Genomic DNA, 24,425 nt, shown 5'->3' on the forward strand with positions numbered 1-24,425 from the left:
CCACATTATGCAGACCTACTCTCATTTTCTTTTCTGTCTTTTCCCTTTCATTTTTTTTGCTCCTCCTTGCTTTATATTCTCACTGCCACATGACGTTTAATGAGACCAGACAGGTAATTTTTACATTAATTTAACAAGAATTGCCTGTAACCCAGGACTATTAAGCAAAGTAATATTCCCACTAGCTGCCATATTTTCCTTACAACAGATAATCTATGAATGTGAATGCGTAGTTATAAACAAACAAAAAGCCATATGTTCCAAGCATATGTAAGACGCAGTAGAGGAGAATGAGTGTTGTCATAAAGCACCATGGAGCACACAGGTTACCTATTAAAAGCTTAAGGTTGGAGTGTTTGTGTGTGCAGGGTGCTGATGGAATCAGGCTTATTCATTTCAGAGAAATTATCCATGTTACTAGGATACGAGCCCTGGGACACACTGTCACTTTTACACTCAGCTTAAAACATGTGGACACACTTATTCACGCATGATGGCTTCTTTACGGCAAAGGTGGACAGACATGCCTGCACTCACTGACATGCACAAAAATGAGTGGTTCCCCCTACTCTTGCATGCACACACGCGCGCACGCGCGCACGCACGCACGCACACGCACACACACACACACACACACACACACACACACACACACACACACACACACACACACACACACACACACAGCCCACACCCTCCTATGCTCTGTCAGCTCAACTGACAGCAGTAATGAGTTTCTTCTCTGTGTAAGCCAACTGGCACTCACTCAAGGGAATTTTTCAGGCTGAATTGTGGTCATTAATCACAATCCCGGGCAACACAGTGCCATCACGTGTGTGGCAGAGAGAGAGAGAGATGTGCAAGTGGGGGGCAATGGGCCTGCAACGTAGCAAAGGATGAGATACAGCAATTATGTCAAAGACACAAGGAATGGCAATGAGGAAGACCATGAAAATCGAACAATGCTTCGTAAACAAAACGTTTAGTTAGGTAAATCATCTCCTTATTTGAGGGGAAAGTCTGGTCCAGACAGGAAGAGGCAAACCTCAAGATGCTCTATTCTGTAAACACAAGATCAGTTACTGGGAGAAAAGATGCTGCGGGAGATACTTTGCTCAACCGCTGCACAGAGTCACGAACTTGTGGCAGCGACACAGACACACATTTGTGTAAACACGTAAACAGACACGCTGGGGACTAGTGAGGAAGCTGTTGAAGAGCCTGGAGCGTTTCAGACATTGACAAAGAGAGCAGCAGCCGTTATGTATGGGAAAGATTTGCTGTCGTCTCGTTTTGTGACGTCAGGACATTGTCACCACCGCGTCCTTCTGTTGAGACAGCGGGAAACTCAAAGACTCAGAGTGCCTATTCTTTTCTTTTCTTATTTATCTCCCTGCTTTCAGGCAGCCAGCTGACTGCGGTCACCAGGGATATTACTGCCCATTGCTGATCCAAGGACCCCTCCCGCCCCCCCGTTCATCCCCGTCCCCACCGGCCGATCTTGACAAATTCATGCTAATATGCAGTCAGTAACCCCCCAGCTCCTTTTGTACACACATGTGCTACCCCACTGCCACGCCTACCGTAGTCTAGCTCACACCAATTCACCAGAAAAAATAACCAAAGAGGAAGAGGAGCAGAGTGAGAAGGAGAGAGAGGAGGAGGATAGGAAGAGAGGCAAGTGCAGGCCCTGTCATAACCACTTAGTGTTACAAGACAGCGGGTGAGGAATGAAAGCCCTTTGTCTCTGCCTCTACCTACAGTGTATGTGCAAACAAAGACCGCAGATACTGTATTTGTTACGACAGTGTATCTGTACTATCAGATAAAGAAATACCATTAACAGGATCTGAGAAAACAAAGAACAGTTATGGATTTACAAAAATTGAGAACATTTCTATCCGAAGGCGAGGGTTTATGAACACTGGGATAAAATGTAAGATTTCTCTTTATAGTGATTCTCAAATGAATGTAAATTAATCAATTAATTGGCTACTATACTGTGGTTTTCAAGCAACTCAAATTAATTTGTGGTTATTTCATTTTTTTCATATCTACTTGCGAAGGCTGTCACTCACCATTATTTTCATTATCTATTTTCTCAGTTAATTGCTTTGCCTTAAAAATATCAGAATAGCTTAATGTTCACCAAAGCAGAGAAAAACAGCAACTCCTCACGTTGGAGCTGAAACATATTTGACATTTCTTGCTTGAAAAGTGTCCAATCACTTGTCATAATAATGTCCTCAAAACAGGGAGGTTGACAAAGAGCAGACAAGCAGCCTTTAGTTCTGCCTCTCTCCCTTGACTGACACACTCTCGTCTTTTCCCTTCAGTGGATGGGAGGAGCACCACCATAAGCTGTCAGACATAAGCACATATCACAGGCTCTTCCAGCTTGCCATCAGCCAGCTAACCCTCTAAAACTGTCTTCCCACTCAGAAATAATGCCCGTGCTGGCAAATGGAGAGGGCTACTAGCATCATGTTTCATCTTTTCATGCTGAGGCAATGAATTGATCTGCCTTACAACTCACTAACACATGACATGAAACCACTTCTTTAAAGAAAAAAAAAAGCAGAGGAACGTCTATAAACTTGATTGAAGACCCCAGATGAGTGGATGACACAAATTCTTTATATGATTGTAAAACAAACACATCTGAGCTACTAAGCATGTGACGGGAAAGCCATTTGATACATCTACTATAATGGACCCTCCATTTGCTAACATATCACTTAAGGTGGGAAGTAAATTAAATGTTTCAGTTGAACTTTCAGGCCTCAGTAACATATCTTATGTTGCAGGAAAGCACACAGCGCATTAGCTGCTGTTCTTTTTTTACAAGAAGCAGGTCCAGGTATGTACAGTCACTGACCGTGAGCCTGAGCCAGAGTGTGCACATGTTCATGTCAGTGCATTTATTTGATGTTAAGTGTAGGTAATGTGCACGTTACAGTGATGATTTACGAGTCTGGGGTCATGGGAGCAGTTTTCCGGCATGTTCTAACGGCAGAGGCGTGCTTCTTCAAGCTTAGTTCGCCGCTGTTGCTTTGCATCCTGCTGCCTATCCAAAAGCTGCCCTTGAAACAAAGCTGCCAGGGTCAGGAGATCACGGCACAGCATCAGAATGGAATGTTCCTTCCTGGTTCAAGGTCCAGCCTACAGAGCCAGAGGGGCCCAGAGATCATTTGAGACCACCGACACATGCTCCATCTATTTTACTCCCTACCTCTCCACTTTCATCTACCCCTGCCTCCTGCAGCACCTTGTTTTTGCTGTGGTCTACTTTCTCTGCCACTCAGATAAGTCAAATTAATGCTGCTTAGTCACCTATACATTTCTACATCGAGATTAAATTCACACTGCTGGCAAAGAAAACGTTTGCAATATGATGCAAATAAAGTGACTATAACTATATAAAATGTCATAAATGTAGCATCATATAGTAGTAGTCATACTAGCAGTATAGTTTTCTTCTGCAAGATAATACAAAAACTATACCAATGATTTCCATGAAATTTTGCTGAGGCTGGGGCATGACCCAAGACAGAACGCATTCAAATTTGGTGCGGATTATAATTTGTAATAATGAGTGGTCATGTCCGCCCCATGAACTGTACATTTTACAAATTCCCAAAGGTGATACATGCTAACAAAACCTGGTCACCCCAGACGTCTTTCATCCTCTGCCAGCAACAACACTTCTAATTTGTTTCTGTGGAATTTATTTTATGCCTAGTGACTGACTCCACACACACATGCACACACGCACACAGTCGAGTGTGGGACAGAATTTTAACCCCAAACACTTCTGGAGGTCTGCCCCTGTGCCACAGCTATAGAAAGGAGGTAGGTTGTTTTTTACTTTCAGTGCTGTTCCCAAAGAGTTCATGTTTTCACAGTAAATCCATTATTTCAGGATGTGATAAAAGACAACTTCAATGCAGAGAGAGAGTGAGAGAGAAAAAGAGAGGGGGACAAAACCTATTCCCACAACCTTCCCACAAGCTGTCATAGTCTCACACTGGCCCTCCCTCATTATTTCCTGCACACAAATACCAGTTAGCCTATGTCAAAGTTGAAAAATAAGTTTCAAGCCGGAAACTCCACTTTCAGTGTTGCTGTGTGCAGCCACTGGGTCCAGTCAGTGTTAATGCACAGCCTTATCATTATAACTTGCATCAAGTGAAATGTGTCACTCTTCCATTCACCAACTCAGAAATGGATAATCAAGTCCTGTCTTGAAACGAATCTGGAAATAACAGCAGGAACAGAGGTAAAGAAGTCTAATTTTATGTAAAACTGACTTTTGTTCTCAGAGACTAATTGTTTAGTCTTTGTGAGAAAGCAGAAAACACATGACAGAGACAAATAATGTCCTTTCTGACTGAGTTTGAATACGCTTATTCTGCTCTTGTTTTTCCAGGCTGCTGCGTTGCTTGTTTGGGGAAAGGGCAAGGTTAGAGCTGCGATGCAGTGAAAGGTTCAGGCCACCTTATTTCACTGCCAAAGCCAAGGTCACTGCCACTGCCCCAAGGCCATCCAACAGGGGGATGGGTTCTTACTGGGGAATGAGTTGGAGACTGAGTGTTGGAGGAGGGGAAACGTAATGGGAGGAGAATAAAAAAAGAAGGGGAGGGGTATTCTGCCCTAGTGCACACAAAAAGGTCACATTTTCCCAGATAAACCCCCCTCTCTATCATCCAGTCCCTCATGACCTCTGACCCCTCCATTTCTAAGTCAATGCTGAAACAGAGAGAGGAGAGGGGGGAGGGTGGTTTCAAGGGGAAACACACCCACCCAGAGTCAGCGGCGACAAAAGGGGGGGACCCCAGCCGCAGCTAGTTGAGTTGGTCAGGAGAACAAACGCTCAGGCCACCGTCACAAAGCGGAGCCACCAGAGGCTGCACATCTCCACAGCCTCTGCCTGTTCCCAGCCACTCCACTGCCCTGTATTTCACAACTAACAATAGGTGCTGCCCTGCTCCGAGAGGTACCCCAACACATGCAAACACACACACACTCACACATCCTAAAGAGGGGAGAGGTGGCAGAGGCCCAGAGGAGAGCTGCTGCCTGCCCATCACTGACTGCTCTTTGTCTCCAACTCTTTATTGGCCAACACAGAAAGATTTCCTGATCTCTGCTTGAAAAAACTGGACTGAGGGGCCTTATGTGTGTGTCCGTGTATGTGTGTGCGGACAACTAAGAAGGCAGTAACGTTAGTAGATTGCAATATAATGTCCTTTATATCTTTAATTCTAATATCAACAACTGGCTTCAGTTCCTGTCTGTCATTGACACGATTACACATTTTCTTGCCTGCAAACCAAAGGTAGCCAAGGTAGAAGACAGGAAGTTTTTGTGTTTTTTATTAGTGGATGGTGCAGACCTTGTAAAGGCTTTTAACTGCCCAATCTGCCCATAAAGGCTCTGTTAAGCGTAGTGAAGCGCGGTGACGGGGCAGTAGCGAGAGCTAGCCGAGCCTCTAGTGAAGCCTGGAATCACAGGAACACCAACGTACATGGTCAGCACAAACCCACATATTGTCCTGCCTCTATCCTTAGGAGAACCCTCTACTGAATAAATAAATCCCTGTTGCCTAACCTTCAGCTACACCTCTTTCTCATTCTGATAATGGGTATATATCTAAAATAAGATGAGTGGACCAACCAAAATACCACCTCACTCCGGAGGACTAAAATTCAACAACTCTTCCAAAGGTCAAGGTGAAGTAAAGATGGTGAAAAGAATGCAAGATTGGTGTGTTTATATATTACAAAGCAGCACTTTGGGACTGGTCTGTCTGGTCCAACCTTTGGCCCAGCGTCTGCTCTCTCTCCTTCCACCTTTCACCTCTATTACTTAGGAATTCCTCCTGTGAGCCTTAAAAGCAGGCAGGAGGAAGTTTAGGCCCCCTTTTCATTTGTTTATTTGAGAATAGCGAGGGTTGCCCAGAAACATCCGGAGACCAACACAAACTTCTTTAACAGAGTCCCACACACGAGCACGGGCGCAGCCGGTTGCACGTGCAGAATACCACACAGAATCCCTTCGCGTCGACATGCTATTTCTTTAAATGATTCACTCAAACTTAAATATGACTCTAGTTTTCCAAGCATAGTGTTTAATTTCACACAGCTTTGTATGACATTATCTGAATGGGCATTATCTGGATGATCAGCGAGAGTGTACACAGCTTATGATAACAGCTGGCACAGTGGGAGGAGGCAGCGTCCCAATGACAAGGTCAAAGTTTGCTCTTGCATTTTAAGTTGTTTTGGGTAAGTGCATAATAGATCTGTTAAATATATGACTAGCGCCATTAAAATGAAGAATAAGATGATTGAATTAATTAAACCATTACAAAAAGACAGCAAGCCAGAATGTTGATGTTTAAAGGGTCATTGGTCACTTTGTAAAATCTTCTTATTTTTTCAATTCCCATCTTTTCCTCAATCTGAATTGCACAATTCCCTCTTTTGACCTGTGGAGTGTGTGGGATGTGAATGTGTCAGTTTACAGCCGCACATTTTAAAGTAGTTTACATGGCTGAATAAATATTCATACTGTAAGTAAAAAGAAAAAAAAAGAGTATAACTTTAACTGTATTGCACTCTTGAAGAAGGACATGGTAGGTCAGGTAAAGAGAGAAGACACAGATCTTCCTCAGATAGTTATACAAGTTCTTGGGATTTAGCCAAATTCTATATAAATAAGAATGAGTATAAACTGAAAAGCAAACAAAATCATTTTGTCCATAATTTTTAAACATTATTTTAGCAGTTCTTAGAAGTGTTCTGAGAAGTGATAATCAAGTGATAACTTGTACATGGATTTAACTCTAATTTAAATCAATCTAAGGCCAATACCGGCCATCATTTGTTGCTCCGCATGATTCAATTCTGGGTCCCTTATACTTTAAAGTCCGATACAGCTGTCATCAGTTCTGTTGTTTATGTTCTAACCTCTGCTTTTTTCCCCCTTTTATCCTTCTGTAGGTTTAAAATTCAACATGAATTTGTCCTTGGTTAAAACCATCAACTTACTTGATGTGTTTTCTGTGTATATGAAATTGGTACATAGAGTTTAATGGCAAGTGGGTAGCATGTTGCTAAGTTTTCTTGTCATTTGTTATCATATCACCCTTAGAAAATTAATAAATTTGACAAAAAACATTTCAGTCATGGAGACAGTGCACATGGAGGGATAGGTTCAATACTGTGACACCGTTCCTCAGCATCCCTTACCCTGTTTAAAGGCTTGATTTCCTAAGTGATGTTATTTACCCAGGCAGGTATTTTTAGAGCATAAAGGTGACTTACTGCTCCACATGTAACTCATCCCTTTATCTAATGAAGCCGCTCCCCTCTAATAGAGGCTTGTTATAGCCCTCCTGACTGTGCTCTGTGCATGGCTGAAATCCACTCAGTACATTTGTAACCATTGTGTAGATGATTTTGCCATTGATTCTTGACATATGAGGATATAGGGAGGGCAACTGATCGCTCTGCAAAGCAAGTTGCCCTTTTTTATTTCCAACCTTGCAGCATTATCAATACTGTATGAAATAAGAATAGTAATAAATGTAAAATGGAATTGATTTGTTATTAACTATCATGGCTTAATCTTTCTAAATTGGTTTGGAAATCTGGACATACAGTAAACTAAGACAATATTGTAGACAATGGGCAGTATGGGATCCATTGGTGATTTTCCAAACCTTCAAGGTCAATGACATGTCATCTTCAGAAATAAGAGAGATTCCCCCTTCCTTGTTTTTTCCATGGGGTGAGGGACAAACGTATGCATGCAAATATCCAGAGTTATCATCAGGGACACTTTGTATTGCTGTTTATTTCAGCCACAGAGGACAAACATCATCTTGATAGACAAGGCAGGGTGTGAGTCGGGGGGTTGTCATCTTAACTGGAGGACGGCAATACGATTGGATTTTGTAACCTTGCCTTTGCTTGTATGTAACCAAGAATGCTATAAGAGAGGATCTACTTTGAACCAATCCCAAAAAGCACATCACTTTGCTAAAACATGTAATGAAATCTCTTTACAATGCTAAATCAGCTCATATGGCGGGAGTATAATCAGCCAATGAGATCTGAGCATTCATTCTGCAGGTGTACAGTCATAAACCAGTTTCCAGTGTAATTACACAGTAGAGGTCAACGCTCTCATCCCTCCAGCCCGCCTCATCACTACAGAAAAAAAGGAGGAAAAAAAGGCCTTTTCTTCCACGATCCTTCTGACAGATGAAGGGGCCACTGACCACACAGCAAGGGGAACACTGTGGTTTAACATCAGGAATCAGGAACACAGCCGACATAAGGCCATACATCCTACGACTATGTGATGTTTTCAAGACAAGAAAATGAATACGAGAAATGACATCAGCAAGAGGAATACAGCAAAACAACAACGTCAAAGAGTCAAACGCGGTTTCTGCATGAGCTAATTTTGATTTGCCAGGATTAAAAGAAAACAGTAAGAGGCGTCATGTATCAATGTCAGAACAGGCTTGTACATGGCATTTATTTGGCTAATCTTAATGACACAGAGATGACTTGCTTGGCAAGTGAGCAGAGAAGGACAAGGGTGGGAGGGGGAAGGACCAAGGGCGGGGTTTGGTCCGCAGACAAAGGAAGCTACAAGGAGATGCAGGGATGGAGCTTCAGCTTTAACTGGGGCGGGAGGCCATGAAAGGGGTGGGGACAGGAAGGATGGAGGGTGATGGAGAACCACCGTCAACCCTCCAAGCGTACGCACATGCACGCATACAAAAACTCTCAGGTAAACAGCTACCCATAAATCACTCACTAAGCGTTGTCTCAGGCTGAGCTGCTAGTGGCAAAGCATCCACGCAGCTTTTAAAAAGTTGCACGTTGCAACATCGCATCTTCTGCACATCTGACTCTGCATGGTTGACATCACTTCTTTACATGTACACCCCCGGGAGGAGTTAAATGGGAGGTATGGGTATAAACGGAGACACTTTTACAGGCATCCTACGTCTCCTCCAATTTCATCCTTTATGGCCCCCTTGGTTCTTCTTTTTCATTTAAGTCTCATTCAGAAGCATAACATTATAACAACAGTGCAATTTAACATGACAATTTCAGAAGTAAGCTGGATATTTTTATCCAGCAGCAAAGGGCTCTATATAAACAGTGAGGCAATCAATAAAGTAAAGTGCACAGTCCTATATTGATGCAGTTATTATATGTTCATTTACTGCATTTTTTACTATTTGTGTTTTCACCCTCCTCATGTTTGGCTTGCAGAGTTTGCCTTTTCTCTGCTCACTTCATATTGTGTTTGCAAATCTTTTTGAATAGTCCCTGAGGTCAATTACAATCTCCCCATATGAATGGGCCTGGGGAAAAAAAATAATTATTTCCTAAATAAGCTTCAACTCTTTCCAATTAATTCCAGACAAACTGACAAAAGCAAGTCAATTCAATTGATCCTAAAAGCTATTTTGTAACGGGGGCCTTTTGTGGTGTGTTGCCTGGTGACACGGGTGTGCTGTGGGGGGAGGGACACTGGCTGGGTCCACTGTATCAGGCTTGTCATTCAGCCACATGATGAAAAGCTTCCTGAACCTAAGCTAATGAGGAGGTCCTACAGAAAGTGAGGAAAGAGGGAGAGAGAGGGAGAGAGACGGAGAGAGAGAAAACCGGCCATCAAAGAGATAACATTTTGGAGGAAAAAAGTGCTTCCTGGACCAACTGCCGATTTAGAGGGGCGATGGGGAGTCCGTCCTACACTTGCCCCCGACAGTGAGCTCACACAAATGGTTGTCAAGCAAATAAAAAGTGAAATTTATGGAGGGAGGTAGTGTGGAGGGTTCTGTGGTGGCTTTATCCACTGGGAGGGCTATAAAGAGGCTTCAGTAATCACACCACCCATTGCATCACAGTGGTACAAGTCAGAGCTCTGTTGTAAGAGGGACTATAACACAGCAAATTACCTCAAAAACACAAAGAGAGCATCGACATCTACAAACACTTGGGACAGAAAAAGAAACAAACACTAGTCACTGAGCTTTGTAAGGAGAGCATTTCTCTTGTTTTGGGCCATTTCTCTTCAAAAACAAAATGAAAACACTTAACCCTAAATAGCACAATGCAGAACCCTGATGGGCCAGGAGAAGAAAAAATGGATAAGTGATTGTCCAAAGCCTTCTATAATATAGTTCCCCTCAAGTATTAAGCTCAAAACCATATATTTACGGGACAAAATACAATTATCTGCCACTAGGGGTCTCTCAATCAAAACATTGACATGCATTATGGATGTTTTCAGTGAGGTGAGGATTACATTAGTGTTAATTGTTCCAGAGCAAAATTATCCATAGAGATCAGCTCCTTCCCAAAACACATACAACCTTTGATTAAATCTGGTATAAAACACTGAACAAAACAGATTCACAACGAAAAAAACACAATGTTGATAGCCAAGCTACCACTAACATTTTTCTACATATCTTTCTAATGATCCCTGTTCAATGACTGCTTCATTTGGTTGTAATTTATAGTTAAAATGACCAAGAATGTGACTTTTAAAAGGCAAGTTCGACCATGTCTGAGCACTGCCATGATGCCTTTGAGAGGCAACCATATGAGAGTCTCTTGATGATTTTTCTCACAATGGCTCTTGCTTCTTGCTGCCTTGATAAAACTAGACTCCATTACTCATGCGACGCCTCGCCAAAATACTGTTTAACAGACCCCAAAAGGTCAGAGGTCAGGGGTCAGAATGTGACTTTCTGTAATCCTTCAGCCCCCCCACTAATCAATACAAGTCAAAAGGAAAAGCTGGGAAAGGTCTGCAGGAGAGCAAAGCTCAGAACAGAATAATTGTACTTTGCTGGTGGCCAAAGTCAGGTTCATTCATTAAATCCACATTAATTGATCTTAAACAGAAGGAGGATTGCTCTGCACTTGCATAATTCTTTAACTTTTAATCCTCATATGATATTCGGCTCTTGAATTTATAAAATGCTGAAGATTATATTTAATATTAATTTTTGAGGCATGAATTGACATTACACTATAACCCATTGAAATTATATCTGATTATTCATTTACAACCATTAAAACAAATTTCAACAACTGTCTGGTAATCAAACTGATTCTCGTTCTGATTCAGGGTTATGATGACAGAATTCACAATGCCAGAACATTAAGCAATTAACATGTAAATGCCACCAGATATAAGCTTTAAATAACTAATAACCGTACAATGCTGCAGTAAATATCACCTGGTTTATCATATTGCTTTCTCTGTGCATCCTGTTAGGGATTAATGATAAACCTGTTTTCATTAATCTATGGATTTTCATTTTCCTCGCGCTCTTTCACCACTATGTCAAAATGATTGTGTGAAATATAAAAAAAAAACAGGCCGGCCATGTTGCTGACATTTCAGAATAGAAAAAGAAGCGGTAAAATTGCAGCTCCAACGTGACCTTTGAAAAGAATAACTCTATGTCGAGGCCTTAAAAGGTTGTATGTGTTTGACAGCGCTGGGCACTGAGATGAAGTGACTTGTGCCTTCAGCCAGTGAGACGACCGTGTTAACCCCCCCCATCCCACTGAGTGGAAAAGCTGTATTGGTGACAACAGCACAGCAGTGTGCTGTCTACACATAACCCAAGACTCAACAGGCTTCCATGAGCCTTTGTCCATCCCTGTGTTTAAGTATATACATAACAGAGGCTTTAAAAAGTCATAACTCAGCACAGTGTGCATTGTACAGTATCACCGAAGTCCCTGTTGCAACCCTCAGCGTGTCCACTGAGGAATGTGCAACGCCTGAATACCTTGGATTGAAAGTAAGTTGAGACATGCACTTAAAGTGTGTGAAAGAGATGAGAAGGGCAGAAGAGTCTCACTATGATATGATTAAACTGTTGTAAATAAACCACAGCAACAATGATGGGAACTTTAGAACTGCTGATCTAACTTCAAATAAGAGATAGGGTGCTCAAGCCAGAGAAAACTGATCTTGATGCCTTTAACATGGAGCGGGCTGCTGGGTTGCTTCAAGTTTATTACAGTAACACACAAGGCAGCATGGAGACTCCCAGCAGGAGCGCTTGTTAATGCTAAACTCAAAGGCTAAAATTTTTCTAAACATGACTGTAGATGAGCATCAGAAGTTCATTAAACTCAAAAAAAGATATTAAATAGTCAAATGACTCCACACACAGGGATATTAAGCACATTTACATGCACAGCGATACCCCGATGACTGAGACGAGACAGGAATGTGATTACTTAAGGCGATATTTCAATTACAGTGTTCAATTTGTCAAATTCTAAAGATAACATCTAATAAAAGCAAAAATAAAAATCATAACCTTGGAAAACATGTTAGTTGGGATATAGAATAGGGTGACTAACAGGCTAAACATGAAAATAATGTACTTATATGAACCTAATTCAATTTACAGTGAGGACATGTGAACACAAACATGTTTTATGCCTTCCCAGAAAAGAAAACACAAACCAAAGAGGAGACTTACTGGCTGCCTGAATTCGGGCCTTGCGGCTCACAACGAGTCCAAATAAATTCTGCGCCATGCACTCGTAGTCGCCTTCATCAGATGAGTCGTCAGATTTGGTCTTCAGGAAGTGGCCGATCAGGAGTGAGCCATTGATGAAGGGGGTGTGATGCTGGTCCTGAGTTAGAAGAAGGCCGTTGTGCCTCCACTGTGTCGTAATTGGGGGGATGCCATCCACCTGGCAGTGGAGCATGAGGGGCTGCTCCTGTACTGCGATGATGTCACTGGGCTCCAGCGTGAAGGAGAGCTCCGCTTCGCACAGCACACCTGAGGACACACACACACACAGTTGAGCATGAATGTTCCGTCTGGATCGAATAAACCTTTCAACATACATTTTTCACTTTTATTTCCCCTTAAGTTGCTTTAAGAATTTTGAAATATTTACTTTCCCATGTCTAATGAATGCATTCTTTCCACCTTTTAATCTCATCGCTATAAATAATGACAACACTTGAAACCTTACAAAGCATCATCTCTTTATCCTCTAATGGGTAATTTATATTCTTGCACTTGACCAACTTTCTCTACCAGGAATGTGCACACTTTTAAGTTTAATTGACATTACTTAAGGAACTTGCTAATAAAAAAATAATGCATTATTTTATATAAACTTTGCTACTAAAATCTAAAACGTTGTTATTTTCTATTTTGTTAATAACAAACAAACTCAAGGTCCACTTACTAACTTTTGAGTCTGGATGCAGCCCTCTGTTGCTAAGATAACAAATATGCACATTCTTCACTAAACAAGTTCATTCAAAAGAGACTGCAAACTGTCGCTATATCACACTCGAAAACTAGAGCGGCAACCATGAGCCCTGTCCATTCAAACATTAAGTTTAAATTAACTATGATTGTGTCACTCTCTTTATCACAACAGTTCATAACTCCTTTTTTAATTTTACTACAAGACAAATTTAAAGTTTGTGGACCCTTTTACTAAATCAACTGCACCTTTATTTTAATGTAGATGGATGAGTGGAGTTATATTTGAGAACAAGAGCAAATGCAGCAAATGCAAATAGGCTAAAATGACATGTGATCTATCATAAACATATTGTTCAATTTATAGATCCTAGTATATTTTTACTGAGGCTGTATTTACCTAGCCACTCATTCCTTTTCTATTTGTATTTATTACTATATGGGGTCAAAGAGGAATGTGACAGGTAATACTTTTCATATGAACCCTGGTGCCTAAACAAACAGAAATGACTGCTCTTGATGTCATGTCACTGAAAGCAGCTCACCAGGCCTCACAGCTCATGAATCAAAAAGCCTTGACTGAGCTCCATCCAGGCTACAGTCAAGTGGGAATTCATTGGAGCCTATATATTGAATGTATCCAGAGTATGTGTTCACTTGTATAAATACATACACATACATACACAACCTTGTATATTTGCTACCTTTGAACCAGTGGCAGCAACCTTGTCACTGTGATCACTGTGTTCGCCTTTTCCTTTTCAACCTCCGACACTCAACGACAACACTGTGACTCAAAGCTCCATCAGTTATATTTTTTTTATTTTGGCGATGCTTTCCACTTGATAATGGGGAGAAGAGATCTGATATTCTGTATTTGTGGTTTCTGGTAAAGAGGGGGAAGTGGCAGAACAATAAATAAAGGATGTAAACAGCCTGACCTGACTTGGTACTATAAAAGAGGAGCTTAGCAGGCTCTCTTGATATCATGTTTCAGCCACTGATGGACTAAGCACTACCAGTCTCTGCCCCGGGCCCTGGAATCTGGTGGGAGGGGGGCTAGTGGGGCGGGCAGTGAGGGGGGCAAAGCACAAGGGTCAAAACAGAGAACCTTTGGCTATGTCCCTCACATTCCAGCCAGAACAAAAGGCTACGCCATAGGTGCAAAAAAGGAATTTACTGACACCCTCCCTCATGAAGATCACATATTGAGTATAATGCAAAGAAACATTTCCTATGTCTCTCCTCTTCTTGCTCTGTATCCTTTTTTATGTGCCCCCCACCCTCCCTCCCTTTTTTTCACTCAACAAGCACGGTAAGTAAAATGGCCATGGGACCAAAGAGACATCAGTGCTACCACTTGTGAAAAACAAGGGGGTGGCGGTGGAGAAATATTTAACCCTTAGCTGGCAGGCAGTGATCCCATGCCTGGGCTGGCTGCTGTTGTCCAAACTGATACCGGCCAGAGAGCTGCGTATCCTTTGGTCAAAGAGAGATCACGTTTTCAAACAGGAAGCGGCCAGTGGAGAAAAAACAAGGCATACAAAGAGCCCACAGCCACACGTCCAGCCTTCATGTTTTCATCAACACATGGTGAAGCCAGTATCACAAGTGCTTCTGGACAAACATGACAACATAAAGCACATAAAGGTATTTCACATTCAACCTTTCTTTGTCCAGATTGACTTAAATATATCAGAGGCTTTTTATTTTCAGCTGTCAAATCAAATTTGTCCGTGTTATCAAGCCTCGCAGCAAACAGCAGAATGTCACCTCGGTGTTCAATGTCATTAATTTGGACTTGATTGATGCTGTATATGCCTCATTGTGATTTCAGTTTCTTCCATTAGCAGAGAAAATGTGAAAGTTCTTGTATTGCAGCGTTCCCATCAGGAATAAAGCACGCTGCCAGAGTGACTGGGTAATTCAATTCTCAGCTCCGGGAGAGCAGAGAAGGTTACAAACAAGAAAGGTCAGGGAAAATAATTTTGAGCACAACAGTGAATCATAAGAGATCCAGTGAGACAAAGGAGATAAGAGGACAACAGACACAGAGGGGGTGATCACTGGATTTTGCATTTTATGTGGTTTGGGTTAAGGTCATCTGTGAATGCTGAGCATCCAGAGGGTGTGAAGAGGGAGAGTAGGACGTGCACAGCTGTGGCAGAAATACGCCAATCCACAGAAACACATGTGCGCAGACATGAATCTATACGGGCCTGGATTTCATGGGTAGATAAGGAGACAGACAGACATCCTAATGCTCTTTCCACACAGAGGAAAGAAACACCAGCATGTGGGATTACCGTGTGAGACCAGAGACAAGTGTTGGCTAAGTGTGGCTCATTCCCCGGATTACTATTGACAGATAAGTGAGGTTAGCTGGCACAAAGGTTTACTGCTGCAACAGTAAAGAGAGGATCACACACCAGCTACTGACTGATATAGTTCTCAGACACAAGCGGAGTGAGCTCAGGACACAGCGCAGGTTTCTTACAGGACGAAGTGTGGCGATAAAAAAGGCTAGAGACATAACTGGTGCGCATCATATCTATGGTAATCCAATGATAACACTGCTGTGTTACTGTTTAGATTTAGAATAGCCCAGGGCTGCAGGATAATATTTTCATTATCGATTTGCCAAGTAAGTTGTTTTCACCCCAGTCCTTTAGTTGGTTGGTTGGTTTGTATGTTTGTGAGCAAAATTACACAAACAAAAACACCACAGATTTCCACAAAACTTGATGGAAGGATGTGATATGGGTCATGGAAGAGCCCATAAAATGTTGGTGTGAATCTGCTTCATTAGGCTGATCCAGGAATACTCTCATTGTTAGATCTTTTCACACTGATTTCACAGTGAATAATTCATGGATGTTGATGAAAATAATCAGGCATATTCAGGGAACTGATATCTGTTTAATTTAAGGGGGCTGTTGGCAGAGGTATGTGCTGTGTAGAATGCTATTCCAGTTTACAATTGTTTTATTTGTAAAACAGTAAAAACAATGAATCACAATAACTAGAGAACAAGGTACCATCATCAAATGTCTTGTCTTCATTGACAATTCTGAAAAATAAATTACATTTTCTACAATCAAATCAAAACCAAGGAAATCAGCTAATTTAAACATTTTGAAAATATCAGATGTTTGGTGCTTTTGCTTGAAAAAGACTTAAATAAACATTCAATCAACTGCCGCTATGGTATTTTATTAAAGATACTGCATAAAGCATCATATAATATAGTTTAAGGAGCAGTATAGAGCGATGGAATAAGGGTGGAACTAAATTAATTTCTCTCTTTAACTCTCTAAGACCCATCTGTTGCAGCTCTGTGGCCATACTCTACATTCTTGCTCACCATAACAATCAACTAACATATTGTAAATGTACTCACTAAATCTGCTCTGACAGGCTGCTGCAGCATCAAGTTAGCCGTGTTTGAAATGTAGAATAATGTTTCGTGTACCGGACAAGGATTTCGGATTTATCCTGTTAACTGCACTGAGCTGTGGACAGAAAGCTGAAGCAGCATCTCCACTCTGAAGAAGTGAATGCTCGCCACCTGTGTTCCGCATGAGTATTAAATAAACATATTAGATAGACTTAAAGGTGTTTTTCCACCATGTATAGCTAAAGGTTATATACTTATATTGATATAAAGAGATGACTAAAACTGCTTTGGTGTAAATGGCCTATTTAAATGTCCAGAGAACAGCTACATTTCTTTCCTGTAAAGCCTTGTGGCTAAAGAACAACATTCATTATACTTCCAGGGGGGTTGCATGCATCATTGATGCTTGTATTTCCTCCTATATAGGATTCTGCTTGATAATTTAAGAATCAATACTCTTCTACTTCTTCTAGTTACCTTTGATACTCGTGGGCATGTAGTTTCGAGCATTCTGCTAATCACCTGTTGTAATGGCAACAGCTTGGTAATGATTACACAGAAATTACAGTAACAAGGGCAACAGCGAAATGCACCACAAGAATGCTGAGAAACAGTCCACATGCTGGCATGATAGTAGATGTAGAGGGCAGCTGTTGCACAGTGAACCTCTCCTCAATCTTCTCCACTGCCTACACTGTACCTCCCTCACTATTCATCTGTATACTCTTTCTGTAACCATCCAAATCCTACTCAGGATAAACCAAACATTCTGATAGTTGACGATTAAAATAATAATACACTGGAATATAAAAATGATGAAGTTTCAGTATTTTTCTCTTAAATTCTTTGATTTAACCCTGATGGTCCTTTTTTCTGAAGCTTTAAAGACAAAAGTGAACTTAGTGCATCTAAAGACTCTGATAAACCAAGACTTTCTTCTGATGTGATCTGAGAAATCTAAGAGAGTTTGAGCTCTTCAGTCCATATAAGATTTCTAATGCTGATATTTGTCTTAATGCTTCTGTCGCTCATATTGACTCTGCTTAAAATGTCATCAAAAAATACCCTTTTATGTAAACTGAATCTAATCTCTGAGGCAGACCCGTACTTGAAAGAGCTTCATTTCTTTAATGCCATGGGTAGATTGGAATTACAACCATCACAGCAGAGTTTCTGAAGTTTTTGTTCCCACTCCTCTGGCTGAAAATGTTATGAACCACTGTGTACTGGCCTTTATGATTCCAGTAAGGGTCTTTGTGGGTCCCTGTGTGGTATGCTTTGCAAATACTCAATACTCTCTCCTGCCTTTGAATTAAGGGGCCTCTCATAGAAACAGAGAAACTGTCTATCATGGGGAACAATGGGTAGAAAAGGGAAATTTGAAAGGAAGGAGAGGGACAGTCTTGACATTTAATCTGTACAAATATTCTCCCCAGCAGGCAATCACTATACAATCTATCTTGGAGCAATAACCACTGTCATTTCACCCTGCCACAGGGTGGTGTGCTGTAAGGACAGGCCAGTCAAGAAATCCATCACCTTTAAAAGTCCCCTGATATGAAATGAAACTCCATCTAATCAAGAGTTGGCCCGAGGAGGTGTAGGTCACACAACTGGAAATGAACCGTGGATTTAAATTCAACAGCCTAAAAGCTTGCATCTAAATAAAGTTTTGTGGGCATAAAAATCACACGAGAACCATGTGGAGAAAATACTTTAAATAAGTTTCTCTAGTTCTGCATGCTGCTGGGACACCTGATTAAAAAGGCAGCCATGAGGAGAGTTAGAAAAACACTTCTGATAAGAGGCAACTTGTAACTCATGCAGCACTAAAATGTGACCTTGGCTACTAGGTGCATCAATGGGACACTTTTGACTAGATGATTTTTTAACATTTCTGATAGTGATCCTTTTAAAAATACCAATGCAAACAACCCAGAGACTCTGCTGACTGCATTGCACGAGGCTACCGTGTATTCCCACAGTGTTGCCTGATCAAACACCATCTAAATGTGCAGGTATGGTGCATATGGAGCGACTGGATTGCAAGTTCTAGTGAATGCACAATAAAGAAACTTTAAACTCACGCAGAACGAGCGCCTCAGTGAGCTACACGTAAATCCCGCAGTGCACCAAGCTCCAGCACAGCCCAGACATTTACAACCAACAAATACTACCAGACACGGAGAGCGGCCAAGTTCAGAGTTACCGGTCAGTGCTGCACTCATCGCCGCATGCAACGTGCACCAGACTCCCGGAGCCTCCGCGGGCTGACAGCGGCTGTTCCGTTACACACAAAATCATCACACCCTGCAACCGTGACCCGCCTCCACTATCTCCACCCCGGTAATAAGATAGAGCCACTTACCGATTAAAGAATTCAGGAGTATTCCCAAAAAGCAAAGGACAAGGCGGCGGCGCCTTGTGGATGCCATTTAAACACTTGAAAATATATCCCAGCACTCCAGGAAACAAAGTGAGGTGAACACACACGAGGGGTTTCAAACAACAGAGATATCCAGCTCCAGCTTCTGCATGTTCCGACCTACAGGGCGACACTTCAGAGGCTCACTGGGGTCCAACGAGCTCTCGCCATTTTAACCATCTATCAGGAATCTGTCAGCATCCAGCTCTCCTCTCTTTCCCTCTCCTCCTCCTCCCTCACTCACCCTGCTGTATCCTAAAGACCCCCCTCTCTCGACCTCTCTCTCCCTCTCTCTCTCACACACACTCTCAAACACACACACACACACACACACACACACACTGAATCTGCTCTCGGAACAAAAGAGCCGACGGCTGACTGCTTCCCCCCCAACAGCATGAGAACCTGCAAGAGCTGCAGGATTTTGTCAACACAATAACAGCAATACTTCTACACATGCAGACTTATAGACTATAGACTTATAGGGTTAATAATAGTAAATTATTATGACAATAAATAAAAGTGATATCAGTGGCCATGATGAAGTAATAATAACAATAATAATGCTACAGCCAATTGGTAATGTTCATGATGATGTTCTTCACGCTCACAGTATTCTCTATATTTCTCAGAAACTCTTCTGTGAAACATATCGTCCTTCTGTCATCTGCTGCACATGTGTAAACAAAATCAAGTCCGTGATGAAACAAATGACGACAAAGCAGCAAACATAAAACCAATTCAGTCCAACACGTGACAGGTGTGAGTGTGATAATAAATAAATACATGTATAAATAGGTTAATGATGAAACATGGCGACATGAGGGACCTGTACGGTGGATGTGTTTTATTTAAAGCTGAAGGTTCAGCACAAGTGAACCTGATGTGATGAATAAACAACGAGGACCTCTAACGCTCAATTACAACAAAGGAGCCGCTGTTCAGCTGTACCCGAGCGCCCCCTAGCGGAGAAAACGCAGTGACTGTCTGGATCCCATGAATCAGGTGGTGTGTTGTGCTGGGGGATGGACTCTCAACAATAGTTGGCAATTTCACTTTCTAAAATAATTTTCATTCTGTATTCAGGCTACATCAAGAAAAGGGTACAACAATTTGTGATTTCATGATCATTTAATCAGCCCATTATTATGTTTTTATTTCAAATTCATTTTTTACTGTAAAATATCCTAAATACTGTAAAACTGTCCAAACGTCTTCAGTTTCCAAAAGTCCACGGTGACATCTTCCATATTTGATTTGTGTGACCAATAGTCAAAACTCCAAATATAGTCACTGTACAACTGAGGAATTTTTCAGAGCCTGTAACTGAAGAAGTATTAGAATTTATTTCCACTTTGAAAGAAAATGTGAATAATCATCCATCCATAGTCTCACCAGTTACCAATTTGACTAATCTTTTCTGCTCTTATTATAGTCATTACAATCCTTAATATGCATAGAACAGTCTAATAACATTGGTCGCACAGACGTAGAAAAAATGTCTAATGGTGCAAAATATAAAATAGAAGAGGAATAAATAGTAGCTACAGCTTTTTGGGAAAAGGGCAGCACAACCACAAAACCATCTCTTTTAAGAACCAACCTACAAACAGATTGAGCCTGTGATATAATCAATTTTGTGACAGTCTGAGGACAATAACAACTGCATGGGATGATACAAAATGTAGTGGTGCTTTGATTTAAAGCTACTGTTGTCAGTGTAAGTGGATAGAGGACATGGATATATTACAGAACAGGGCTAAAGAATACAGAACAAGGGGCCTCAAACCCTTAAGCTGCTATGAGCCTGTGGCCATGACCTCTGTATGAGGTGACTGTTAATATATCTTATTAAAAGATCAATCAAACGACAAATAGATAGAAATTGGTAAAGTTGAAATATGTCTGTTTAGCATTTATATTTAAAAAACAACTACAAAAAGATGCAATACTTCACAAGTCATATGACCAATAAACAAGGTAAATCACAAACCCAAAACAAAGCTGAACAAAACTATACTCTGGGTCCCCCTAGTGGATCAAACAAGCTCCCCCACCAGCCATACATCTTAATTGTACAGGTCAGGTCAAATGAACTACAGTATATAAGCTGCATGGTAGTGATAGAGAATATTGTGCTTCTGAAAAGAACCAAGAAGAATGTAAAGTGAAAACGAGTGAAAAGTGTTCTGAGCTGTATGGAGTGGAGTTATCAAAGACGCTGGAATAAGTCAAGCTGGAGGAGTCCTGGGAGAAAACCTTTTCTAAAAATCTTGGGTATGAATAACGGCTTGGAGATAGGTCTGCAGCTGAGGTCATCTGGATCGAGGCAAAGTTCTGTTAGCTATTAATCATGGTCAGAATGAGGGGAACGCTTTTGCTGGTGACATCTGATGGACAAAAGGTGGGACTCTTGTGTTAGAACCACGTCAGTCAGCAGGGAGGGCGACATGTCAGAGGCAACAGAGTCAGGGGCTGATGGTCAGTCAGTTTTACAGACACAAGAAAGTGTGTTGTGAGATGTGTTTTACCTTCTCATCCAAACATGGTTATTTCTGTCTTTTAAAGAAAGTGGCGACTCTCCAAAAAACTAAACCAGAGGCCTCACACAACACTTCACAGACTGGAGGATGACGTCACGATGAGGTTGCCACTAAATAGTAAGTATTTGCAGTTTATTGTTAAATTGCTGGTATTCTTATATAATTAGCTCCAGTTTTGTGTTCCTGCGTGTGTTTTCTTGAATGCAGAAATTTAATACATCACAGATTAGCTTCCCCATCAATCCAATCATGTTTCATCTATACCACAAAACTCTGACATATAAGTTATACAAAGCTCCCTGCTAGCTAACGCACCAACCAGTTGCCCACAACAGGTGAGGCATTACATTAAAGATACGGCATTTTGTGTGTATGGTCAAATGCTCAAATGTTAGCAAGCGTGGCTTTACAATACACACAAGTATAAAAACAACGCATTACAACACAACTAGCATTGTTTAGCGTTCTGGCGTTTTAGCATGCTAGCGCTAGCCAGAACTAGCCGGTCAATCATCGTGGCCGTTCTTCAAACCCCTGCGATAGAAACGTGACGTGTCTGACCTGCAGTGCGGTGAAAGGTCAGTGGAGCGTCAGTTACTCTCATCTGTTCTCAGGTGTCACGTCTGTATCTATGGTCTGTGCTGATGTCACAGGTGAACAACAGCGAGATGTCTCACTCTGCTTTAAATTAACGGACCAGAAGTACAGACCAAACAGAAGTCACTGGCAGTAGTGCAAAGTTGGCTACATCACTTTTTAAAGCACATTTTTGAAACACTTATACATTTTTGATGCAACTTCAACTATAAAACTAGAGGTAAATTGTACCCTTTACGCTTTCTTTTGGGTCCATAGACTATTTACTGGTTTCTTCTGAGTTTCTTGGTAAAACTCAGTTTACGTTCCCATGTTTCAAGTAAACCAATTGCTTTGGTTGCAACTGGGGCTGAGGCTTATATTATGTTCAGTATTGTCATTGTGATGATTATTATAAGGCCAAGGTGAAATCTTTGAATGTCGTGTTTTGTTTGATCAGGAGTCTAATCCCCAAAGAATTCGGTTTACTTTGTTATTTACAAAAAGTGCTGGAAAATGTTGACAACTTTTAATTCAAAAAGGGACAAAAAATCATTTGTTTGGTGATTTTCTGTTCATTTGACAAAAATTGGTTGCCTATTGTTACAGCTCTAAAGCCTATAGCACCGTTGTCGTGTTTCAGATGTCTGTTAGCTGTGTCACCACACCACTGATTTCATTTGATTCACTGTGGAAAACACAAAACTTTACAGAAATTTTAAATTAAATTTGCTTCTTTTTTTCCCCCTGCCCCATAAACATGTATCTAAATGTGTACCTAAATAGTTTAACTGTGCTCACCTTACAAACTAATGCATTAGTTTAATCATTATAATGATGTCTTAGGCTACATGATAATACAATAAATCACAGGATCTGTCTTTGTGTAAAGTCATTTTATACGTGGTGCATGTGCCTCTGTACTTAAGTTGGACTTAACGCTATGATTTGCACTGTTATCCTGGTACTTTTAGTTGAGTAAAGAATCTGAGTACATCCCTGACAATGAGGCTAGAATATAATAGGGTGGTTTTACATGTTTTTTGAAATAGTCTTCACTGCTGGATTATTATTCAGGGAGTTTGGGTTTTGTGGCCGGGGACACCATTAAGTCATTAAGAGAGCTTCAGTATCAGCTGGAAACTGCAGGTGTTGTTTTGGTTGGGGACAGTTTACACCAATTAAGGCCGTTTTTGGTATTTATTTAATCTGCTGAGTGGAGCATTTCAATCCAGAGAGGCCAGCCTCCCCATTAACCTCTGCTATTGGTGCACTGTGGTTTGTAAGTAGGTGAGCGGGTCTGTGGGAGACTGTGCTGCTCTGTAGGAGACTGTGCTGACGAGGATTGTGGTGATTGTGTAGTGTTGAGAGAGGAATGGGATTGTAAATATTTTAACAGTTGCAGTGTAATGGATTTGGAACAAGATGGACAACAATGCGAGTGTGGAATCTAAGCATGCCCTTGCCATGATTTTGAAGCTTTATAGTGTTCATTGATCCACCTCTGAGGCTGCAGTTTTTGGTACATATACTCTGAAGCCCATGTATCCACCATTATCGACACAGACCACAACTGCTGGATGAATATTTAATGAATCATTCACTCCAAGGCTTTATTGATCAGTTTCAAGCCAATAATAAGAGCAAATTTTGGGTTGCCAGGTTGTGAAAAACCAGGTCACCACGTTTCCTGCTGATGGGTATCTGCATGACATGGCATTACTAATGGCTAATAAACTATTAATGCCACAGTTATACATGCTGATAAAGCCATTAATAAAGATCATTCCTTTTGCCAACAAGCTACGAATGTCATCTGCATGATATCAGTGTATAAATATTTAACTGACATTGAGAGCTATTAGAATAATCAGTCAAGCCTGCAGTAACTGAACTAATGTATGTGCAACAAGAGAACTTGCATTCTAGCTACCATGTGTGTAAATGTTATCAAAGAGACAGGCCCAATCCTACTCAAGAGTTCCTTGTACTCTGTCAAAGGGCAGATATATAGTAGAGATACTGCAATTCAAACTGTATTTGAATATAACTATGATACAAAAACTATTTTTAGTGAACGGGAACTTTAAGAGAGCAATGAGAGACTTAATTTGAGTTGCACTATTACACAGTGAGTCTCCTGGTTAAAGGCTTGAGAGGAGAGCTTCAACATTTAGTTAATTCATTGAT

General features: G+C 41.2%; 1 protein-coding gene across 1 annotated transcript in view; it reads right to left on the reverse strand.

The window, feature by feature from the left end:
- Positions 1-19,691, reverse strand: part of igdcc3 (immunoglobulin superfamily, DCC subclass, member 3) — a 60,100-nt gene extending 40,409 nt beyond the window's left edge. Inside the window, exons 1-2 of the mRNA XM_069524849.1 lie at positions 19,060-19,691; positions 12,548-12,853 (exon numbers count right to left, since the gene is read on the reverse strand). Coding sequence (XP_069380950.1) covers positions 12,548-12,853; positions 19,060-19,126 — 373 coding nt within the window. The 5' untranslated portion in view covers positions 19,127-19,691. The remainder of the gene's footprint in view (positions 1-12,547; positions 12,854-19,059) is intronic.
- Positions 19,692-24,425: the final 4,734 nt, after the last annotated feature.

This window comes from Paralichthys olivaceus, chromosome 1 (assembly GCF_024713975.1).
Source record: "Paralichthys olivaceus isolate ysfri-2021 chromosome 1, ASM2471397v2, whole genome shotgun sequence".
Lineage (NCBI taxonomy): Eukaryota > Metazoa > Chordata > Actinopteri > Pleuronectiformes > Paralichthyidae > Paralichthys > Paralichthys olivaceus.